At 47.1% G+C, this 18,181-nt stretch overlaps 1 protein-coding gene across 3 annotated transcripts in view; it reads left to right on the top strand.

Annotated features, from left to right (window-relative positions):
* Positions 1–18,181, top strand: part of LOC116953253 (uncharacterized) — a 305,948-nt gene that overhangs the window by 121,399 nt on the left and 166,368 nt on the right. For all 3 annotated transcript variants that reach the window (XM_032973299.2, XM_032973298.2, XM_032973300.2), the window contains 3 exons: positions 8,898–8,951; positions 12,003–12,056; positions 14,500–14,553. In XM_032973299.2, coding sequence (XP_032829190.2) covers positions 8,898–8,951; positions 12,003–12,056; positions 14,500–14,553 — 162 coding nt within the window. The remainder of the gene's footprint in view (positions 1–8,897; positions 8,952–12,002; positions 12,057–14,499; positions 14,554–18,181) is intronic.

Below are 18,181 nucleotides of genomic sequence, written 5' to 3'. Positions count from 1 at the left end.
AGTAGGGTTTTATCAAGTAATTTACCCTCACTAGCCGTATAGGTGTATTAACGATGGTGATGATGATGATGATACGACTACAGTGAGGGAAACAAGTATTTGATCCCCTGCTGATCTTGTACGTTTGCCCACTGACAAAGAAATGATCAGTCTATAATTTTAATGGTGGCTTTATTTTAACAGTGAGAGACAGAATAACAACAAAAAAATCCAGAAAAACGCATGTCAAAAATGTTATAAATTGATTTGCATTTTAATGAGGGAAATAAGTATTTGACCCCCTCTCAATCAGAAAGATTTCTGGCTCTCAGGTCTTTTATACAGGTAATGAGCTGAGATTAGGAGCACACTCTTAAAGGGAGTGCTCCTAATCTCAGCTTGTTACCTGTATAAAAAACACCTGTCCACAGAAGCAATCAATCAATCAGATTCCAAACTCTCCACCGTGGCCAAGACCAAAGAGCTCTCCACGGATGTCAGGGACAAGATTGTAGACCTGCACAAGGCTGGAATGGGCTACAAGACCATTGCCAAGCAGCTTGGTGAGAAGGTGACAACAGTTGGTGCGATTATTCGCAAATGGAAGAAACACAAAAGAGCTGTCAATCTCCCTCGGCCTGGGGCTCCATGCAAGATCTCACCTCGTGGAGTTGCAATGATCATGAGAACGGTGAGGAATCAGCCCAGAACTACACGGGAGGATTTTGTCAATGATCTCAAGGCAGCTGGGACCATAGTCACCAAGAAAACAATTGGTAACACACTACACCGTGAAGGACTGAAATCCTGCAGCGCCCGCAAGGTCCCTCTGCTCAAGAAAGCACATATACATGCCCGTCTGAAGTTTGCCAATGAACATCTGAATGATTCATAGGACAACTGGGTGAAAGTGTTGTGGTCAGATGAGACCAAAATGGAGCTCTTTGGCATCAACTCAACTCGCCGTGTTTTGAGGAGGAGGAATGCTGCTTATGACCCCAAGAACACCATCCCCACCGTCAAACATGGAGGTGGAAACATTATGCTTTGGGGGTGTTTTTCTGCTCAGGGGACAGGACAACTTCATTGCCTCAAAGGGACGATGGACGGGGCCATGTACCGTCAAACCTTGGGTGAGACCCTCCTTCCCTCAGCCAGGGCATTGAAAATGGGTCGTGAATGGGAATGTCCAGCATGACAATGACCCAAAACATACGGCCAAGGCAACAAAGGAGTGGCTCAAGAAGAAGCACATTAAGGTCCTGGAGTGGTCTAGCCGGTCTCCAGACCTTAATCCCGTAGAAAATCTGTGGAGGGAGCTGAAGGTTCGAGTTGCCAAACGTCAGCCTCGAAACCTTAATGACTTGGAGAATATCTGCAAAGAGGAGTGGGACAAAATCCCTCCTGAGATGTGTGCAAACCTGGTGGCCAACTACAAGAAACGTCTGACCTCTGTGATTGCCAACAAGGGTTTTGCCACCAAGTACTAAGTCATGTTTTGCAGAGGGGTCAAATACTTATTCACCTCATTAAAATGCAAATCAATTCATAACATTTTTGACATGCGTTTTTCCGTATTTTTTTGTTGTTATTCTGTCTCTCGCTGTTCAAATAAACCTACCATTAAAAGTATAGACTGATCATTTCTTTGTCAGTGGGCAAACGTACAAAATCAGCAGGGGATCAAATACTTTTTTTCCCTCACTGTACGGGCCGTCTGCTTGACGGTGGACGTTAAAGATCCCCTGGCGTCATTCGCAGGTAAGACCCCACTGAGCTATATAGTTTTTTTTCAGAGGTAACCTGGCCACAAATGAAAGCCCAATGATGTGGCTTATTGATAGCAGCCAAATATTCTAAACGCAAGTTAATTCTGAATGTGGAGGAAAAACCCTTAGGACCCAGAGAAAAATCCACACGACCACGGGGAGAGAGACGCATCGAAAAACTCCAAATATACAGGTGTCAGGGTTGGGATCGAGCCCATGACCTCTATACCAGGCAACGCCCTCGAGAGCAATATCACAAATGATTCACTTGGGATTCCACACACATCAGCAATAATCGGTTCTACTGACAGACTATTGCCCCGGGGTCACTTTTTCCCCATTGGGAGTCACCCTGGTGGTACAAATATCTGCTCTGGCCCATGGACCGATAGCAGCCAGGAATCAAACTCAGGTGGATGGGTTTGGAGTGCACTGCATTATCCACTTTGCTCCGTTCCACCCTTGCCACGCGAGGTTGCGAACTTTTCTGTCACATGCCTTGCAAAGTGCGTTATTTTTTGTTAAATGTCAATCAGGCCAGAACTGTTTAGTCCTCACAGCAGAATAAACCGCATGAGTGAGGATAACCAAATCAAACGGAGTCCAGTCTCGTGGAGCGGTGTGACCTCCGTGAATCTCTTTGCGTGAACTTCTACAACGGGGTGTTTGTGAGTGTACAATGGGGGCGGCAATTTTCAAATCGATATTCATTCTCGTCGTTGGAATATAACAGAACTAAAATTGATCATTTATCCACAGTGCAAATTCAAATTTTCAAAGTTATATTTTTTTTGTATAGGTCAATGGTGACCAAGGCTTCGACTATCAACATTTTGTGCCGCAGTGGTGAGATGTTAACTACCTCGCCTGGTATGCAGGAGGTCGTGGGTTCGATCCCGAACCTGACGCCTGAATATTTGGAGTTTGTGTATGTCTCTGTTCCCACGGTCGCGTGGATTTTTCTCTCCACATTTTTTAAAACATGTGTTGAGAGTATTTGGCTGCTATAGATTTCCACATGATGAGCCACTTCATTGAGATGTCATTTGTGGCAAGGTCGCTTCAGAAGAATAAGAATAGTTTATCGTTTTACTTCAACACCCGGTGGCTGAAACTTTCATTACAACCCAAAATGTCAGCCCCGTTCTGGTGAATTTGCTCTGACACGGCCATCATGAGCACCCCCCCCCCCCGCCCCCGTTTCACCCAGGCAGGTCGTGAAAGTTGAATTTCACACAGTCGTTCATTTCTGTGCCCGTACGATCACGCAGCGTGTGAACAAACTACGGCGGTTCATCGCCTCATCTTGTCTCATTCTCGCAGCTTCAGCAGTCGTGCGTGAATCTGCACTCTTAATCTATGCCTACAACAACACGAGGCAATTACAAGCCCGAGCTGATGGTTTCTTGCCGCAAATGTGCTCGTACCTTTCTCAATAAATAAAAACGAGACCGCTTCGTTGTAACTAAAAACGATCGTTTCTCTGAGTCGAGCAATTGACACGTGGTACTGCGTAGAATTAATGGGTAATAAAACACCTTTAATGATAACATTTGTCACATCGGGCGTGTTTTTTTTGCACTGTTTTTTTTTATTTCCGCTAGTTTTGACCTTCCTCATTAGCACCGACCGAAATCTGCGGCTCATTTTGCACGAACAATTACGAACCTCCGCTCAGGAAGCACATCTTATCATGGCAATTAATAACGATGCCATTTACGTGTGCTTTGAGAAAGCCTACATTTCGCTCAATGCTAGTTTACAGGAGGGGTTCTGCATTGGGATTAATTGGCCGGGATTAGTGTTTTTTGATGCGTGACCAAACCGCCATGTCCTGGCTATCTTGCAGTCCCACCGATTTGTATCACGAATCTCCGTGTGATCCAGCAACCCCTTGTGCTCAAAAGTGTTGGGTCACAGGCGTGTCTGCTGCCGAGCCATTGAAATCTCCGGGGGAATTGATTTGTCCACTGCTACCCACAGCCACACAGCAGCGTGGCAATTTTGACAGTGGCTCGGAGTGGTGGGAAATACTGTGGACGGATATTTGCGTGAGTCTGTACGTTCAGTAAATGTCGAATTCATGGCCCCTTAACCTACGTCTTGTTTTCTGCTGTTAGGGCGCGCCATGAGACGGCGATACTACGATACATCGCGCGAAATAAGACCCGTGATTAACCGTATCGTCCGTATTTTGCCAAAACATTGTGAGATTGTAATTCTCGTGGCTCAGGTAATGTTTCCCGTGTATTTTATTTCCTTACAAAATACCTCTGAAATGTAAAAAAAAAACAACAACTCAAGAATTGAAGTTAGGAACCATTTGATTTGGCGCTTTGCAGAAAGCTTTCCGGAGTAATTGTCGGCGTGACAATGAGATGGCGCTATCTTTTTGGCAGGTCACGTAATTAAAAAAAAGTAATTTGCGCGACTGGCAGCGCTGTGCGCCCTAAGCGTTACAGATGCGATGAGGAGTAGGACTCATGGCAAGCGCTTACGTCACGTCAACTGTAGTCGAAGGACTTGTAATATTTATTCGTAACTAGCTACAGCCAGGCACAACAACGTTACAATAATTAGTATGGTAAATGCAAATTGCAAAGCTGCGGGAAATCAATATCACAGTAGCTGTCGTTAAAGTCGGGAATATTTTTATTGCATCAAAGCATATCGCCACCCCACCGGCCGTAGTCCACCGATTAGCACGGTTGGCTACGTACGGCGTGAAAGAAGTTCAACTTACTTACATGTGTGTGCTCTGACCACAGTGCCATCATAACCTGCCTATCTGTTGGCTCAACACTTTAGCGTTGTCTAAATATTCTGATTATTATCAGCATCCCTCCCGCGTGGATAAAATATGGACCACGTTGTCAGCACTGGGTAGACTGGCACCTGCCATTGTAACGTGGAATATCCAGTACTGGCTTGAGAATACTATTCCAGATGAGCTTAGACCCATGCTCATCTAAGCAAGGAGATACTGACATTGCATTTATGAAAAATATATCATAATTTAGATTTACATAAAACAAAAGAGATACAAATTCCTTTTTTTTACTTGATGGCTAAGTTTTGTTTGCGAGCACCTATTAACGCCAGCACAGCACACATTTGGCTGGTGTGATCAGACTCTTTCCTGGCCTACTTTGTTTACCCAGCACAGATATTTTTTTGCACAGCGCCTATTTTAATCTTGAGTCGACCTCGGGGATTCCCATGACAATTTCCAAATCCACTTGGCCACTAATGCACATCTTGATCAGAAATCAAACCCAGGTCACCGGGATCAACTGCCGGTCTAGAGCTGTGCGTGACCCGCAGCACCCATACGAGTTTGTTTCAATAAGTAAAGACCCTTTGAATAATTTTGTAGCCCACGTCAGTACAATTTACACATATACTTAACGGTGCATTCAAGAAACATGTTCGCTCCATTATTGTTGCATTAAGCGGGGCAGTTGCAGTGGGTCATGCGCTGCGCTGTGAACCTGGTGACCCGAATTCGATTCTCAGGCCACGGCGAACATCAGGGGCGAATGATATTATGAACCGATTCTGGACCCTGCCTTCACCGACCCGAACTGACCTGGCTAGTCAAACAAACGGACCTTCTTAATCCAGCACTGGGTTGGTAACGGGCTGTTAATTATTCATGGCAATAGGCACCGATGAGCCAGCACAACACTTGACACACACTGCGAAGGACAGGCAAGGGTGGAGAGAGTTGACATTCGAGGAAGCATCATCTCCTCTAGCCATTGCGGCTCATGGATACGCTAATATTAATGATGAATGTTTATCTTCGAACATCCCAACAAGTCTAAATATGGGGGTTTTTTCCCTTTGAATTTTGCTCCAAATATATTACAGTGAAATAACTAATTGCACCTCCGGCCATGGAAGTTATGACATTGCAGAACCACTTCTGATGTTGCTCCAATGGCCCCTTCATCCACGACAAGTGATGTAACTTTTTTACATGCCTTGCAGAAGGCGTTGCCAAAATAAAACAAACTTCATCAGCCACTGCCACTCCACTGCTGGATGGAGACTCCTCATGCCGTTGCAATTTCTCACTTTCCTGCGATGCCACAGTTCATCTCACTCCCCTGCACACAGGCTGATCCCCATCGCTCCATCTCCATGGTGGCTGTTCTAACAGGCACGCTCCCTCCTTTGGCTGCAAGTCAACTCTCAGGCTTGTCCTACGCCATCATTCCTACAAGCGATCCTTTATGCCTATAATAATAATTTGCATTTTGCAAGGCACTTTTCATCTGTAGTTCTTTCGTAGATCCTAATGAGTGAACAGCCCAAGGCTATTTACTCTCCTGACCAGAAAAGCCAAATCCAAAAAAATGTTGTTTCAATGCAGTAGTTGATGAATGGGTTGAAAGCATCATCACTTTACAGTGGAGCCAAAAGTCCAAGTGCACAGCTACTTCTCTTTTACAGCACTCAGACCAGTGGCAGAAATTCCACATTGCTATGGGGGTGGGGGCAGGGGCAAGTTTGTCCAAGCGACAACCATTGATGACATCATCACAAAGTCAATTGCCTCCGGAGAGATAATAAAGCCGAGTCAGCCCCCAGAACCAGGCAGGATGTGAATCCGCAGCATTCGGGTTGCGAGCCGCTCGCTCTACCACTGGCGCTGCCTGTCCCACTACGTTGGAGGACCTGGTGTAACCACGTGGCCCTAAACCTTTGGTGGTGCTCACTCATCAGCAGTGCTGGGCAGCGGGGGGGAGTTGTTATTAAAGAAGTGGAATTATGTATAGTGAAGACTCATTAAGGTGAATGCAATTAAATATACAATGTGCCTTTTAATGTGCAGCTGCAAGCTAATTTCTGTTTTTCATGCGATAAATACAGAGATAATGGTGAACTTTGTTGGTAAATCTAATGAATCCCTGCACACTTTAATTTACACATAATGGGACCTCGCATTTTTTTAAGTAATGCATTTCGTGTTAAGAGCACTTGAAAGAATATTGTAATTTATATATGGGCTGATAGGTGCATGTTATTAACTTATTATTCATAGGGGCGATCCCAATGTAATAATCTAGTTAATGTACCACGGAAACGTTAAGAAATTGTAATTTTAAAATTAAATAATGTACGCTTACAGCAACGGAATATTTTTAATGCCCCCTGCTCAGATTTACATCAGACTCAGGTGTAAGGGTGGAATGGTGGCGCAGCAGTTAGCGCACTGCAGCAGCCTCAACCCAGGCCAGGGCTCAAATCCTGCCCCCCCGCCCTGCCCCCCCCCCCCCTTCACAACCCACACTGACCAGCGTGGTGAAGTATGGTCAAACAACCCCCATAATCGGCACAGTCTGGTGAAGCCTTTTATCCAGGAGTAGGATTGACAAGGGCTGTAAATAATTTTGAAATGCAGGTTAAAAATATTTTTTACTGCTCGCAATCCGAAGGCTGCAAGTTAAAATAATGGCCGGTGTGTTGATTCAACCGATGGTCGTAGTCGTCCTCATCATAATCCTCATCGTAATCATCATCGTTATCATCCTTCCATCGCTCTCTCCCACTCTCCTTATCACCTTATCATCGTGTGAGCAAACTTGGCGACCACTATCACAATTGACTCCATGCGAAGGTGGGATTCTCACAAACAGCAGGAAGGCACACGACTCTCATTCATACGCATTGCGTGCTTGTCAGTGACCACCAGGTGATATACATTGAACTTCTTTCACACCGTACCTCGCCAACCGTGCTAATCGTCTGCTGCTAGCTAGATTGAAAAGTCCGACGTTCGGACCTGAACGTCACAATGGCCCAGCCAATGTAATGTCGCAGTCACCGGCTGCCTGCGGGAGTTCATGACAACATTGGATGCGGATGTCGATTCAGTTCAATGTTGTTAATTTAGATTGGTGAGAATGCTTTGCAAGAAAACGCTCTAATGAGATTATTATGAAGTGCACCATGGGTCCAAAGGACCGTGGGATTGGGCTCGCCCAACGTAGTCCTCCGTGGCCAGTTAAGTAAACCGACCTCATGTTTGTCGTTCCTATAAAGATGAAGATGTACATGTTGATCAGCTTGACAAATGAAAGGCTATATATAATTGACTTGATACCTACAGTAGGTCGTCACTCTTGCAAATCAGACGTTTTCCTTGTCCCTTGAGCGCTCACCTTGTATATAACACAGCACGCATATTCAAGTTAATATTTGCATTATTTAATGCAGAAAATTCACCGGTTTACCGTTGGCCGGGTGGCTTAGTCCACTAATACCAGCCAGGTGACATTGCCAATCATCTTCATGATCATAATGATTGTCATGATCATCATCATCATCATGCTTCCAGGGTCGATGGAATGAGCACTTTGTTGGAAATCAAAAGTGGTTTTATGTGGATAAACTGGCCACTTTTAGAGGAATGTAGAATTCCCACCTCTGGTTAATGGCTACCAACAGAGATGTACATCCTCGTGAATCTGTTGTGAACGAAGCAGCTGCCATCTCCCGTGGTTGCACGGTGCACCCTCTGCATCTCCCCTTGTCACGATGGTGAGATGTTAACTACTCCACCTGGTATACAGGAGGTCTTGGGTTCGATCCCAACCCTGACGCCTGATGTATATTTGGAGTTTGCGGTGTCTCTCTCTCTCTCCCCGTGGTCGTGTGGATTTTTCTCCAGGTCCTCCGGTTTTTCCCTCCACATTTAGAATCAACATCACGCGTTTAGAGAATTTGGCCGATATACATTTACACACGATGAGCCACTTCATTGAGCTATCATTTGTAATAGCCAGGTCGCTTCTGAAAATGGGCCTTACCTGGACACAGCATTCAATAATGCGCACCACAGCAACAGTTCAGGCCACGCTGGTTAATACTGCGAGTCTATTTACGATGTGATGCCCGCCGACTGCATCGTCTGTTGGTGCTAAAGGTCACGTGACGTCGTTCAAAGAGAGTAGTCCATTGTGTGCCAGCGTCGCACTACATATTCAACGAATTTGAAAATGTACCCCCGTGACATACTCGAATGGGATGATGCACTCTTAGCAGTTGGTGGGTGCCATTGCTGCAAAGACTTGGCAGGTAAACAAGCAGAATAACAACAACAACGGTGATTTGTATTCACGTTTTGTGTTTCATTTCCAGGGCCCCCGTGGAATTCAAGGCCCTTCAGGACCTCAGGGAAAGCCAGGGAGAAGGGTAAGTGATTTGATTCTGTCGCAGTTCCCAGTCGGAGCCCCCCCCCCCCCCCCCCGGCTCATCACGCAAAGTGGTCGGCAAACAGAGTGGCTCAGTGGTTGCTCTCCTGCCTCACAGTAGGGCCTGGGTTTGATTCGAGTCTCGGGTGCCCTTCTGTGTGGAGTGTGTGTGTGTGCTCCCACCCCCTGTTCGGCACGGGTCGTAATCCACGAGCCCCGCCGTGTGTTGCCCGTAGGAGGAATGAAATTGGAGCAATCTATCTGGTGGTTCTAATCAGGGGTTGTCCGGTTTCCTCCCCATTTCCAAGTGAACCATACAGTGCAACCGATGTTGGTCAGACATCCCATTGCTGGACAACTGTACCTGCAAATGACACAATTGGGACTCCACACAGCAGCATCAGCAGCAGCCCCTGCTGTGTGCAATCTGTCAGGAGCCTCCCGCAAAAGAGTCTTGAGACTCAGTGAGGCTTAGACCACCGCGGTGGTGAGATGTTAACTACCTCGCCTGGTATACAGAATGTCGTGGGTTCGATCCCGACCCTGACGCCTGCTGCTGCTGTATATTTGGGGTTTGCGTGTCTCTCTCCCCGTGGTCGCGTTAATTTTTATCCGGGTCCTCTGGTTTTTCCCCTCCACGTTGACAATCAGCAAGCGGTTAGATTATATGTTTATTTGGCTGATATACATTTCCACGTGATAAGCCACTGCGTTGAGCTATCATTTGTGGCCATTGCGCTTCTGAAAAAGAGCTGTACAGCTCAGTGGGCCTTTACCTGGTAAATAAACACGTAGTTTAGTTTATTAGTTTAAAGTAAACAGTTTAGAATAACGATAATAATACAAATTATAAAAAACAAAGCGAGGTCACGGTGTGCGTATTAGTACGCGGGGTTGTAACACGATTCTAGAATTCAGTTGGGTCGCTTGAGGCTGTTCAAGAGACAAAGGGCGGCCTTCACGACTCAGCCGTGCAGGGAGACGAAGGGGAGATGTGTCCCCTCACACAGCGGGGGCTGCTGCACCCCAGCGCAGAGGAGGGGGGACTCGACCGAGCAGGAAGCAACAGGGTCACGGCCACTGGCGGTGTCCGGACACAGTGTTGGTGGTGGCTATGCACGCGGCCCCCTAATCTAGCAGCACTCCGCGGGGGCAGTTGAGGGTCGGTGGATCGCACGCAAATGTTGTGAAATTCCCTTCCGATGTTGCGTCGAGGAGGAGACCGTGTACCCTGCCTCGCCGGGAGAAGGCGGTACGGCGAAGCGCGGGCTCATGTCACCTGTCCCTTCTGTACGGGATAGAGCGTTGCTCCCTCGCACACGTGGCTTGTTTTCTCCCACGTATATCAACACATTGATTAGCTGGAATTATCTTAATATGTACAGGACTGCAGAGCTTAGACATATACGCCATTTTATATATGTCCATCATTTAAGCAAACATGATGTCATGTGACAGAACTTTCGACCTCATGGATGTGACTTCGTTTCCTGTGATGTCACATTTTCAGATAAAAATATTTTCTGTTAGGTTCGTCCATTTTTTTACATCTATTTTCGTATGAGATTCTGAGCATAGAAGAGACATTCTCTTCTATGCTCAGAAGAGAATTTGAAATTGAATTGGTCAGGTGGCTCAGCGGAAGAGCCAGCAGCTTGCAATTGAAATAATGTAAGTTCACATCCTTATATGGGAGGTTAAATCAACCCATCATCCCTCCAGAGTCAATAAAATGAGTACCACTTTGAGGGGCAGTCCGCGATAGATATCTTATGGACAGACTCGTTCCCCGTCGTGGGAATGTGGAATTCCCACCACTGGCTCAGGGCTGTAAACGGATCACGATCATCGTCTAACTTGCCCATTTGAGCAGAACGTCACTTTGAATACTAATTAATAGCTTAAAATGTCAACACTGTAGCTCATCAGATGAGTGAGATAAAAAGTTCACTGAATTTCCTCTTACAACATAAAAAATAAAAATCCACGTGGGGTTAGCATGTTTTTTTTACGTCTTTCTCCAGAGAAAGTGAACTTTGTTTTATGAGACTAATTATGTCATGCAAATTAAATAGGCCCGAGTAATCCTTACGCCCAGATCATAGCTCTTCCGTAGCAGCGCCACGTGAGGTAAAACAAAACTCAGTTGAGGTTCTGAGAGTGAAGTCTTTTGGTAGAGTTTACAATTTTCTTTAATGCACAGCCCTTTGTCAGTCCACTGCTGGATGAGGGCCTTCCCACGCCATGTTGGTCATCACGGCTGGTCAGTGCGAGTTGATAAATCAGGGGCCAGGACCGGTTCAGGTATCGCACGCCACTGATGGAAGCAGTGGCCAGGGATCAAACTCATATGTAAAAGTTTAAAAGGACAATTTTGTCCTTAGCACTTTCACCACCGCTCCAACCCAAAACAAGTCCCTCGGTATGTCCTGGTTATTTGTTAATTAACCGTCACAACAATGAATTTCACTTTTTTCAGACTTCCAGCAGTGGATTGACAAAGAGCTCTACTGTATCAACAACCTAACACGTATTGTGAAGGGAAATGAAATCAGAATGATGTTAAAGAGGGTCCGTTCTTTTCTGTCACGGGAACAGTCTTGTCGATGCTGATTATACTGCTGCTGATGCTAATTATAGCAATGTTGGTGATGCTTGCTGATACTATTGTTCGTGCTGCTGTTGCTGATGATGATTGTATCGATACTGCTGCTGCTGTTGGTGCAGCTCGTGATGTTTCAACAGCGATAGTGATGACGCTACTGCTATGATGATGGCTATGCCACTGCAATAACGATGCTGCTATTGTAACGATGCTTGTGAGAACACGTTTGATGATGCTACTGTGTTGATGATGATGGTCACGATACTGCAACGACGATGATTCTGCTTCTGCGATGATGCTAATGTCACATAGCGACGACAAAGATGATTGTGATTCTACTGTGATGATAATAACGATGAAACCGCTATGACGATGACGACGTTGTCAGTGCTGTGACGATGACGTCGACAATGACGACGTTCAGTGTCCTTGTTGTCGCTGTTGCAGGGCCGGCCAGGCTCAGACGGAGGCAGGGGTTTCCCAGGTGAACCTGGCATCAAGGTGCAGCAACGTCGCGAGGAGCCTGCCCGCAGGCGCCCTCACTCACGCCCAGCGGCACTAACAGTCGCAGCGCTCCCCAGAACAGCCCCACCACGTCACACTGACAGCCCCATCACGTCATACTGACAGCCTCATCACGTCACACTGACAGCCCCACCACGTCACACTGACAGCCTCACCACGTCACACTGACAGCCCCACCACGTCACACTGACAGCCCCACCACGTCACACTGACAGCCCCATCACGTCACACTGACAGCCCTATCACGTCACACTGACAGCCCCACCACATCACACTGACAGCCTCACCACGTCACACTGACAGCCCCACCACGTCACACTGACAGCCCCACCACGTCACACTGACAGCCCCACCACGTCACACTGACAGCCCCATCACGTCACACTGACAGCCTCATCACGTCACACTGACAGCCCCACCACGTCACACTGACAGCCCCACCACGTCACACTGACAGCCCCACCACGTCACACTGACAGCCCCACCTCGTCACACTGACAGCCCCATCACGTCACACTGACAGCCCCATCACGTCACACTGACAGCCCCACCACGTCACACTGACAGCCTCACCACGTCACACTGACAGCCCCATCACGTCACACTGACAGCCTCATCACGTCACACTGACAGCCCCACCACGTCACACTGACAGCCCCACCACGTCATACTGACAGCCTCATCACGTCACACTGACAGCCCCACCACGTCACACTGACAGCCCCACCACGTCACACTGACAGCCCCACCACGTCACACTGACAGCCCCATCACGTCACACTGACAGCCTCATCACGTCACACTGACCGCTCCACCACGTGACACTGACTTGCTGATTTAATTCTTTAGACTTGCTGATTTTAATCAAAATTGCTTAATAAATTATTTCAGCTTAAATATTTTCGCCATTATGATTACAATATAGCATTGTTGTAAGGGGGTTGCCTCAGCCCATCATCCCACTGGGGGTTGATCAAATGAATGCCAGTTTGTAGCGACGCCATTCGCGTTTGTCCTACGGGGAGATTCGCCCTCGCCATGGTAACGTGGAATTTTCCACCAGCGTCTCAGGGCCAGTAAACGAGCGGCCGCTCCACGCTCACTTGTGCAGGGAATCGCTTTGGCTGTCGGCTTCATTGCTGTGCTTGGTGGCACACGTCTGTGCTACAGCACTTTTGGAGGTGGGGTTGGTGGATCGCATGGAGATCATCCTGTTTGTGAGGCTGCCGACCTTCTCGGCTTTAATGTGGACAGGAGAAAACGGCAGAGCGAGTAGCTTGTTGACCTTGCGAAAAACGGCTGGGTTTTATCCTGTCTCCTCTTGCGCGCAAAGACTCAGATTGAGGAATTGGCCAAACATCCCAATGAAGGAACCCTGCTTGAAATTAATATTGAGACTCAACGAGGCATTCCTGAACGTAAAAGAACGTTGTTTTAACGTTCCCATGGGCAGTGGGGAAAATGCAAATGTATCGACGCCGCTGTGAGACCCGTTTGTTCTGCAGCAGCCCACGATCGCTGGCCGTTTGCCCTCTGCGGAAGCGTCGCAACTAGAGGCTGACCGAAACTGAATTCGTGGTTTCGGCCGAAAACGAAACGAGACCGAAAGTTAAAAGTTTACTTTCGGCCGAAACCAACTTTTTGGTTTCGGCCGAAACAGAAACTATGTCGAAAGAGGCAATTTGCCAACTTTCGACGCCGAAACCGAATTTCGGTCAGCCTCTAATTAGCAGACCATGGTTGCAGTTGTAACGTCGCTCCCAAGCTGCTGCTGCTGCTGACGTGTGTGTTTGCATCCTATCGCATAGGATTGCCTAGCAACGACTGACCGGCCGACAGGCAGAGTGATAGACGTAGCACTAGCGTTATATTCTAAAAATAGATCTTCGGTTGACGAATGACGACCGAAAGTCAATATCAGTTTCGGCCGAAACGGAAAGTTAACTTTTTGGCTTTGGCCGAAACAGAAACTATGCCGAAAGAGGCCATTTGCCAACTGTCGGCGCCGAAACCGAATTTCGGTCGGCCTCTAGTCGCAGCGTAGGAATAGGAGCCGCGTTCCCAACAGTGCCGCTCGTCTGCCACACGTTTGGTGCTCAGACTAGTGCCCGGTGTGGCGTGCGCTCGTTATACCGGCCCATTTACACCGCGGCTTATCGGTGAAAGTTGTGAATTTACACCAATACACACCGTTTGTATGCGCAATATATGAGGCAGCCCTGTCCGCGGTAACACTGGGATGCAGAACAATTCACACTTTACAACAACTGCACCAACAATCCCTGTTACACAAACGGCAAAATGAATACAACGCACGCATTTCAGCAGTTGCATCAAAATCTTTTTCGCGAAACGTCGAAAAATTCGGACTTCATACGTGTGCACCGGTCCTCTTGTTTTATTTATTCCCCACTCGCAGGGCGAGCGAGGCTTCGACGGCCTGCCCGGACTGCCCGGCGAGAAAGGAAACCGGGTGAGTCGGTCGTCGCGACGTCGGAGCAAATCCCGTTTCATCGACGCGCGCCGCATGGCGCGAGCCGCGTGCGTCCACTGTGTGTGTACGTCGTGACGTATACCGTGTGCGTACACTGTGTGTGTACGTCGTGACGTATACCGTGTGCGTCCACTGTGTGTGTACGTCGTGACGTATACCGTGTGCGTCCACTGTGTGTGTACGTCGTGACGTATACCGTGTGCGTACACTGTGTGTGTACGTCGTGACGTATACCGTGTGCGTACACTGTGTGTGTACGTCGTGACGTATACCGTGTGCGTACACTGTGTGTGTACGTCGTGACGTATACCGTGTGTGCACGTCACGACGTACACCGTGTGCGTCCACTGTGTGTGTACGTCGTGACGTACACCGTGTGTGTACGTCACGACGTACACCTTGTGTGTACACCGTGTGTGCACGTCACAACGTAAACCGTGTGTGCGCGTCACAACGTAAACCGTGTGTGTGCATCACGACGTAAACCGTGTACGTCGTGACGTACACCGTGTGTGCACGTCACGACGTACACCGTGTGTGCACGTCACAACGTACACCTTGTGTGTACGTCACGACGTACACCGTGTGCGCACGTCACGACGTACACCGTGTGTGCACGTCACAACGTACACCTTGTGTGTACGTCACGACGTACACCGTGTGCGCACGTTACGACGTACACCGTGTGCGTACGGTGTGTGCACGTCACAACGTACACCGTGTGTGCATGTCGTGACGTACACCGTGTGTGTACGTCACGACGTACACCGTGTGTGCATGTCGTGACGTACACCGTGTGTGTACGTCACAACGGCTACTCCTGGCTGTTTGTGTGTGTGTCGCTCTCCCTCTCGTCATGTTTATCTCCATCCTGCCTGCATGTTGTAGTCCACAACGGCGACCGACGAGAAAACCCAATCGAGGCAAAAGAGGTGGAACGGCAAACGATGACTCGACGCCCGATTCACAACTACGAAGGAGGGCGGCATCATCATCATCACCGCCACTACGGCGGCGATGATGATGATGATGATGCACCACTCCGCTACTCCCGATACAATAATAAGGCCTCAAGCAGTCCAGTGTTAGAGTTGTTGCTCTACATCAGGGGTCGGCAATCTGCGGCTCTTTAAGGGCAGCTTATCAAGGACCACCGTCTCGTGTTGACCACACAGTGCACAGTGCATTGCGGCTCTTGAAATATCGATTTTTCTTTTACCGAATTCGAAAAAAATGCCTCTTCTTGTTATTTTGATTGCCGACCCCGGATCTACATCAACATCGGCCATTTGAAGAAGAGCAAAATAGTAGAGGCTGGAAACAAATAGATGTATCAACGCACACAAAAGCAGACAGCATTGCATGTACAAAGAGCTCTCTCCGCCCTGTTAAGTCGACCAGCCGGAAGTAGCTGAATGTGTGGCCACGTTTGTCACTTAAACCACCAACCCAAAGGGTTCAGAATGTGTGGTCATCCCAAATAGGCAGCAGTGAAATAAGGACACGACACTTAGAGCGAAACGGCCTCATTTTCACCGCGCTTACTTTGAGTCGGTGGTTCTAAACAAGAACGCGGCCGCTCACGTTCAGTTCAGTTGAGCTGGTGGCCTGGATAAGCCTGAGGAGGTCATTCGTAGCTGCAATGCTGCGCAGCTCTGTCTGTGTTGGTAGATGTGCCCGCGATGTGTCTGACGATTCCCAGGCGTGTTTGTCGAGGGCTTTCACACACTCAAGTGTTTCATTGCTATATGAATGCGAAGCCTCGTCATTAATGCGACACGTTCCAACCGCTCGCTTGACACAGGGACGCATCCCAATGCACGACGCTCCTGAGACTTTTTTTGGGTGTGATAATTGGCGATAATAAAGGTTTTTGGGTTTGATTGCGTTATTGTAAATGTGTCGCAACCCTCCACCACCCGACACGGCCAATCAGTAAAAAATGTGGCACGTTAACAAAACGCCAATTAGTTACTTCTTCAGCCCACCGGTGTGTTTGAGAGTGAATCCACAACATTTAGAATTTGAGTACGACGTTTCGCTGGTAATTACATCCAGCATTTTCGGGCGATTTGCCAGAATAGTGAAGCCATCCACCTGCTTCCGGTCTTAAATAGTCCAGGATGACGTCATCATTGTTGAACCCCATCAACGTGTTAAACCGTATTAATTGGCGTTCGTGAATAATTTGCACTAATATATTTTGCATAAACTCGGGCGCTTTAAAATGCAATTGTGTGACAATGCTTATCTGCACTTCTGTCAACAATATTGCGCGTGAAAGTTCACTTAAAGAAGGACACAATCCCAAACACCAACAGTTGGTTGCTGCTTTATCGAGTAAAATATAAAGGGGCAGCCCTTGGAAGTGTTAAGCGCATGCCACTGCTGGTGGAAGAGCCTCCGCTTGAGGGAGTGCCACTGGAACGTATATACAGGGATTTAACACGTAGGAATTTAAAACGTAGGAATTTAAAACGTAGGGATTTAAAACGTAGGGATTTGAAATGTAGGGATTTAAAACGTAGGGATTTGAAATGTAGGGATTTAAAACGAAGGGATTTCAAACGTAGTGATTTAAAACGTAAGGATTTCAAACGTAGGGATTTAACACGTAGGGATTTAACACGTAGGAATTTAAAACGTAGGAATTTAAAACGTAGGGATTTAAAACGTAGGGATTTGAAACGTAGGAATTTAAAACGTAGGGATTTAAAACGTAGGGATTTGAAACGTAGGAATTTAAAACGTAGGGATTTAAAACGTAAGGATTTCAAACGTAGGGATTTAACACGTAGGAATTTAAAACGTAGGAATTTAAAACGTAGGAATTTAAAACGTATGGATTTGAAACGTAGGAATTTAAAACGTAGTGATTTAAAACGTAAGGATTTCAAACGTAGGGATTTAACACGTAGGAATTTAAAACGTAGGAATTTAAAACGTAGGGATTTAAAACGTAGGGATTTGAAATTTAGGGATTTAAAACGAAGGGATTTAAAATGTAGGGATTTCAAACGTAGGGATTTCAAACGTAGGGATTTCAAACGTAGGGATTTCACACGTAGGGATTTCAATCATAGGGATTTAAAATGTAAGGATTTAAAACGTAGGTATTTCAAACGTAGGGATTTCAAACGTAGGGATTTCACACGTAGGGATTTCAATCATAGGGATTTAAAATGTAAGGATTTAAAATGTAGGGATTTCAAACGTAAGGATTTCAAACGTAGGGATTTCACAAGTAGGGATTTCAATCATAGGGATTTAAAATGTAAGGATTTAAAATCTAGGTTTTCGTAGCCATTACAGGGATCCATACTAGTTCATGTGGTTATGTCACCTAAGTAGTTTTATTTTTTCATTGTAGACTTTAAATTCTTAAGCCACCATTGAGGACATTCTTCGTTGGTCAGAATATGATCAACACGTGGCCCTACACCAAAGATAAATATTGGATGATGGAGGGGTATTCGACCGTGAAGATTGATTTCTGAAATCCTTCACTGGCCGCCGGATAGGAGAGGCACAGGTCCATCGCCACCCCCTTAACTGCTCTCAAATCCCGTCTCCGAGCTCCGTAGACGAACGATGGAGCGAATGCCAG

The sequence above is a fragment of the Petromyzon marinus genome, chromosome 50 (genome assembly GCF_048934315.1).
Source record: "Petromyzon marinus isolate PM22_M1 ecotype Great Lakes invasive population chromosome 50, UKy_Petmar_22M1.pri1.0, whole genome shotgun sequence".
Classification (NCBI taxonomy): domain Eukaryota; kingdom Metazoa; phylum Chordata; class Hyperoartia; order Petromyzontiformes; family Petromyzontidae; genus Petromyzon; species Petromyzon marinus.
This window is presented reverse-complemented; position numbering and strand designations above follow the sequence as displayed.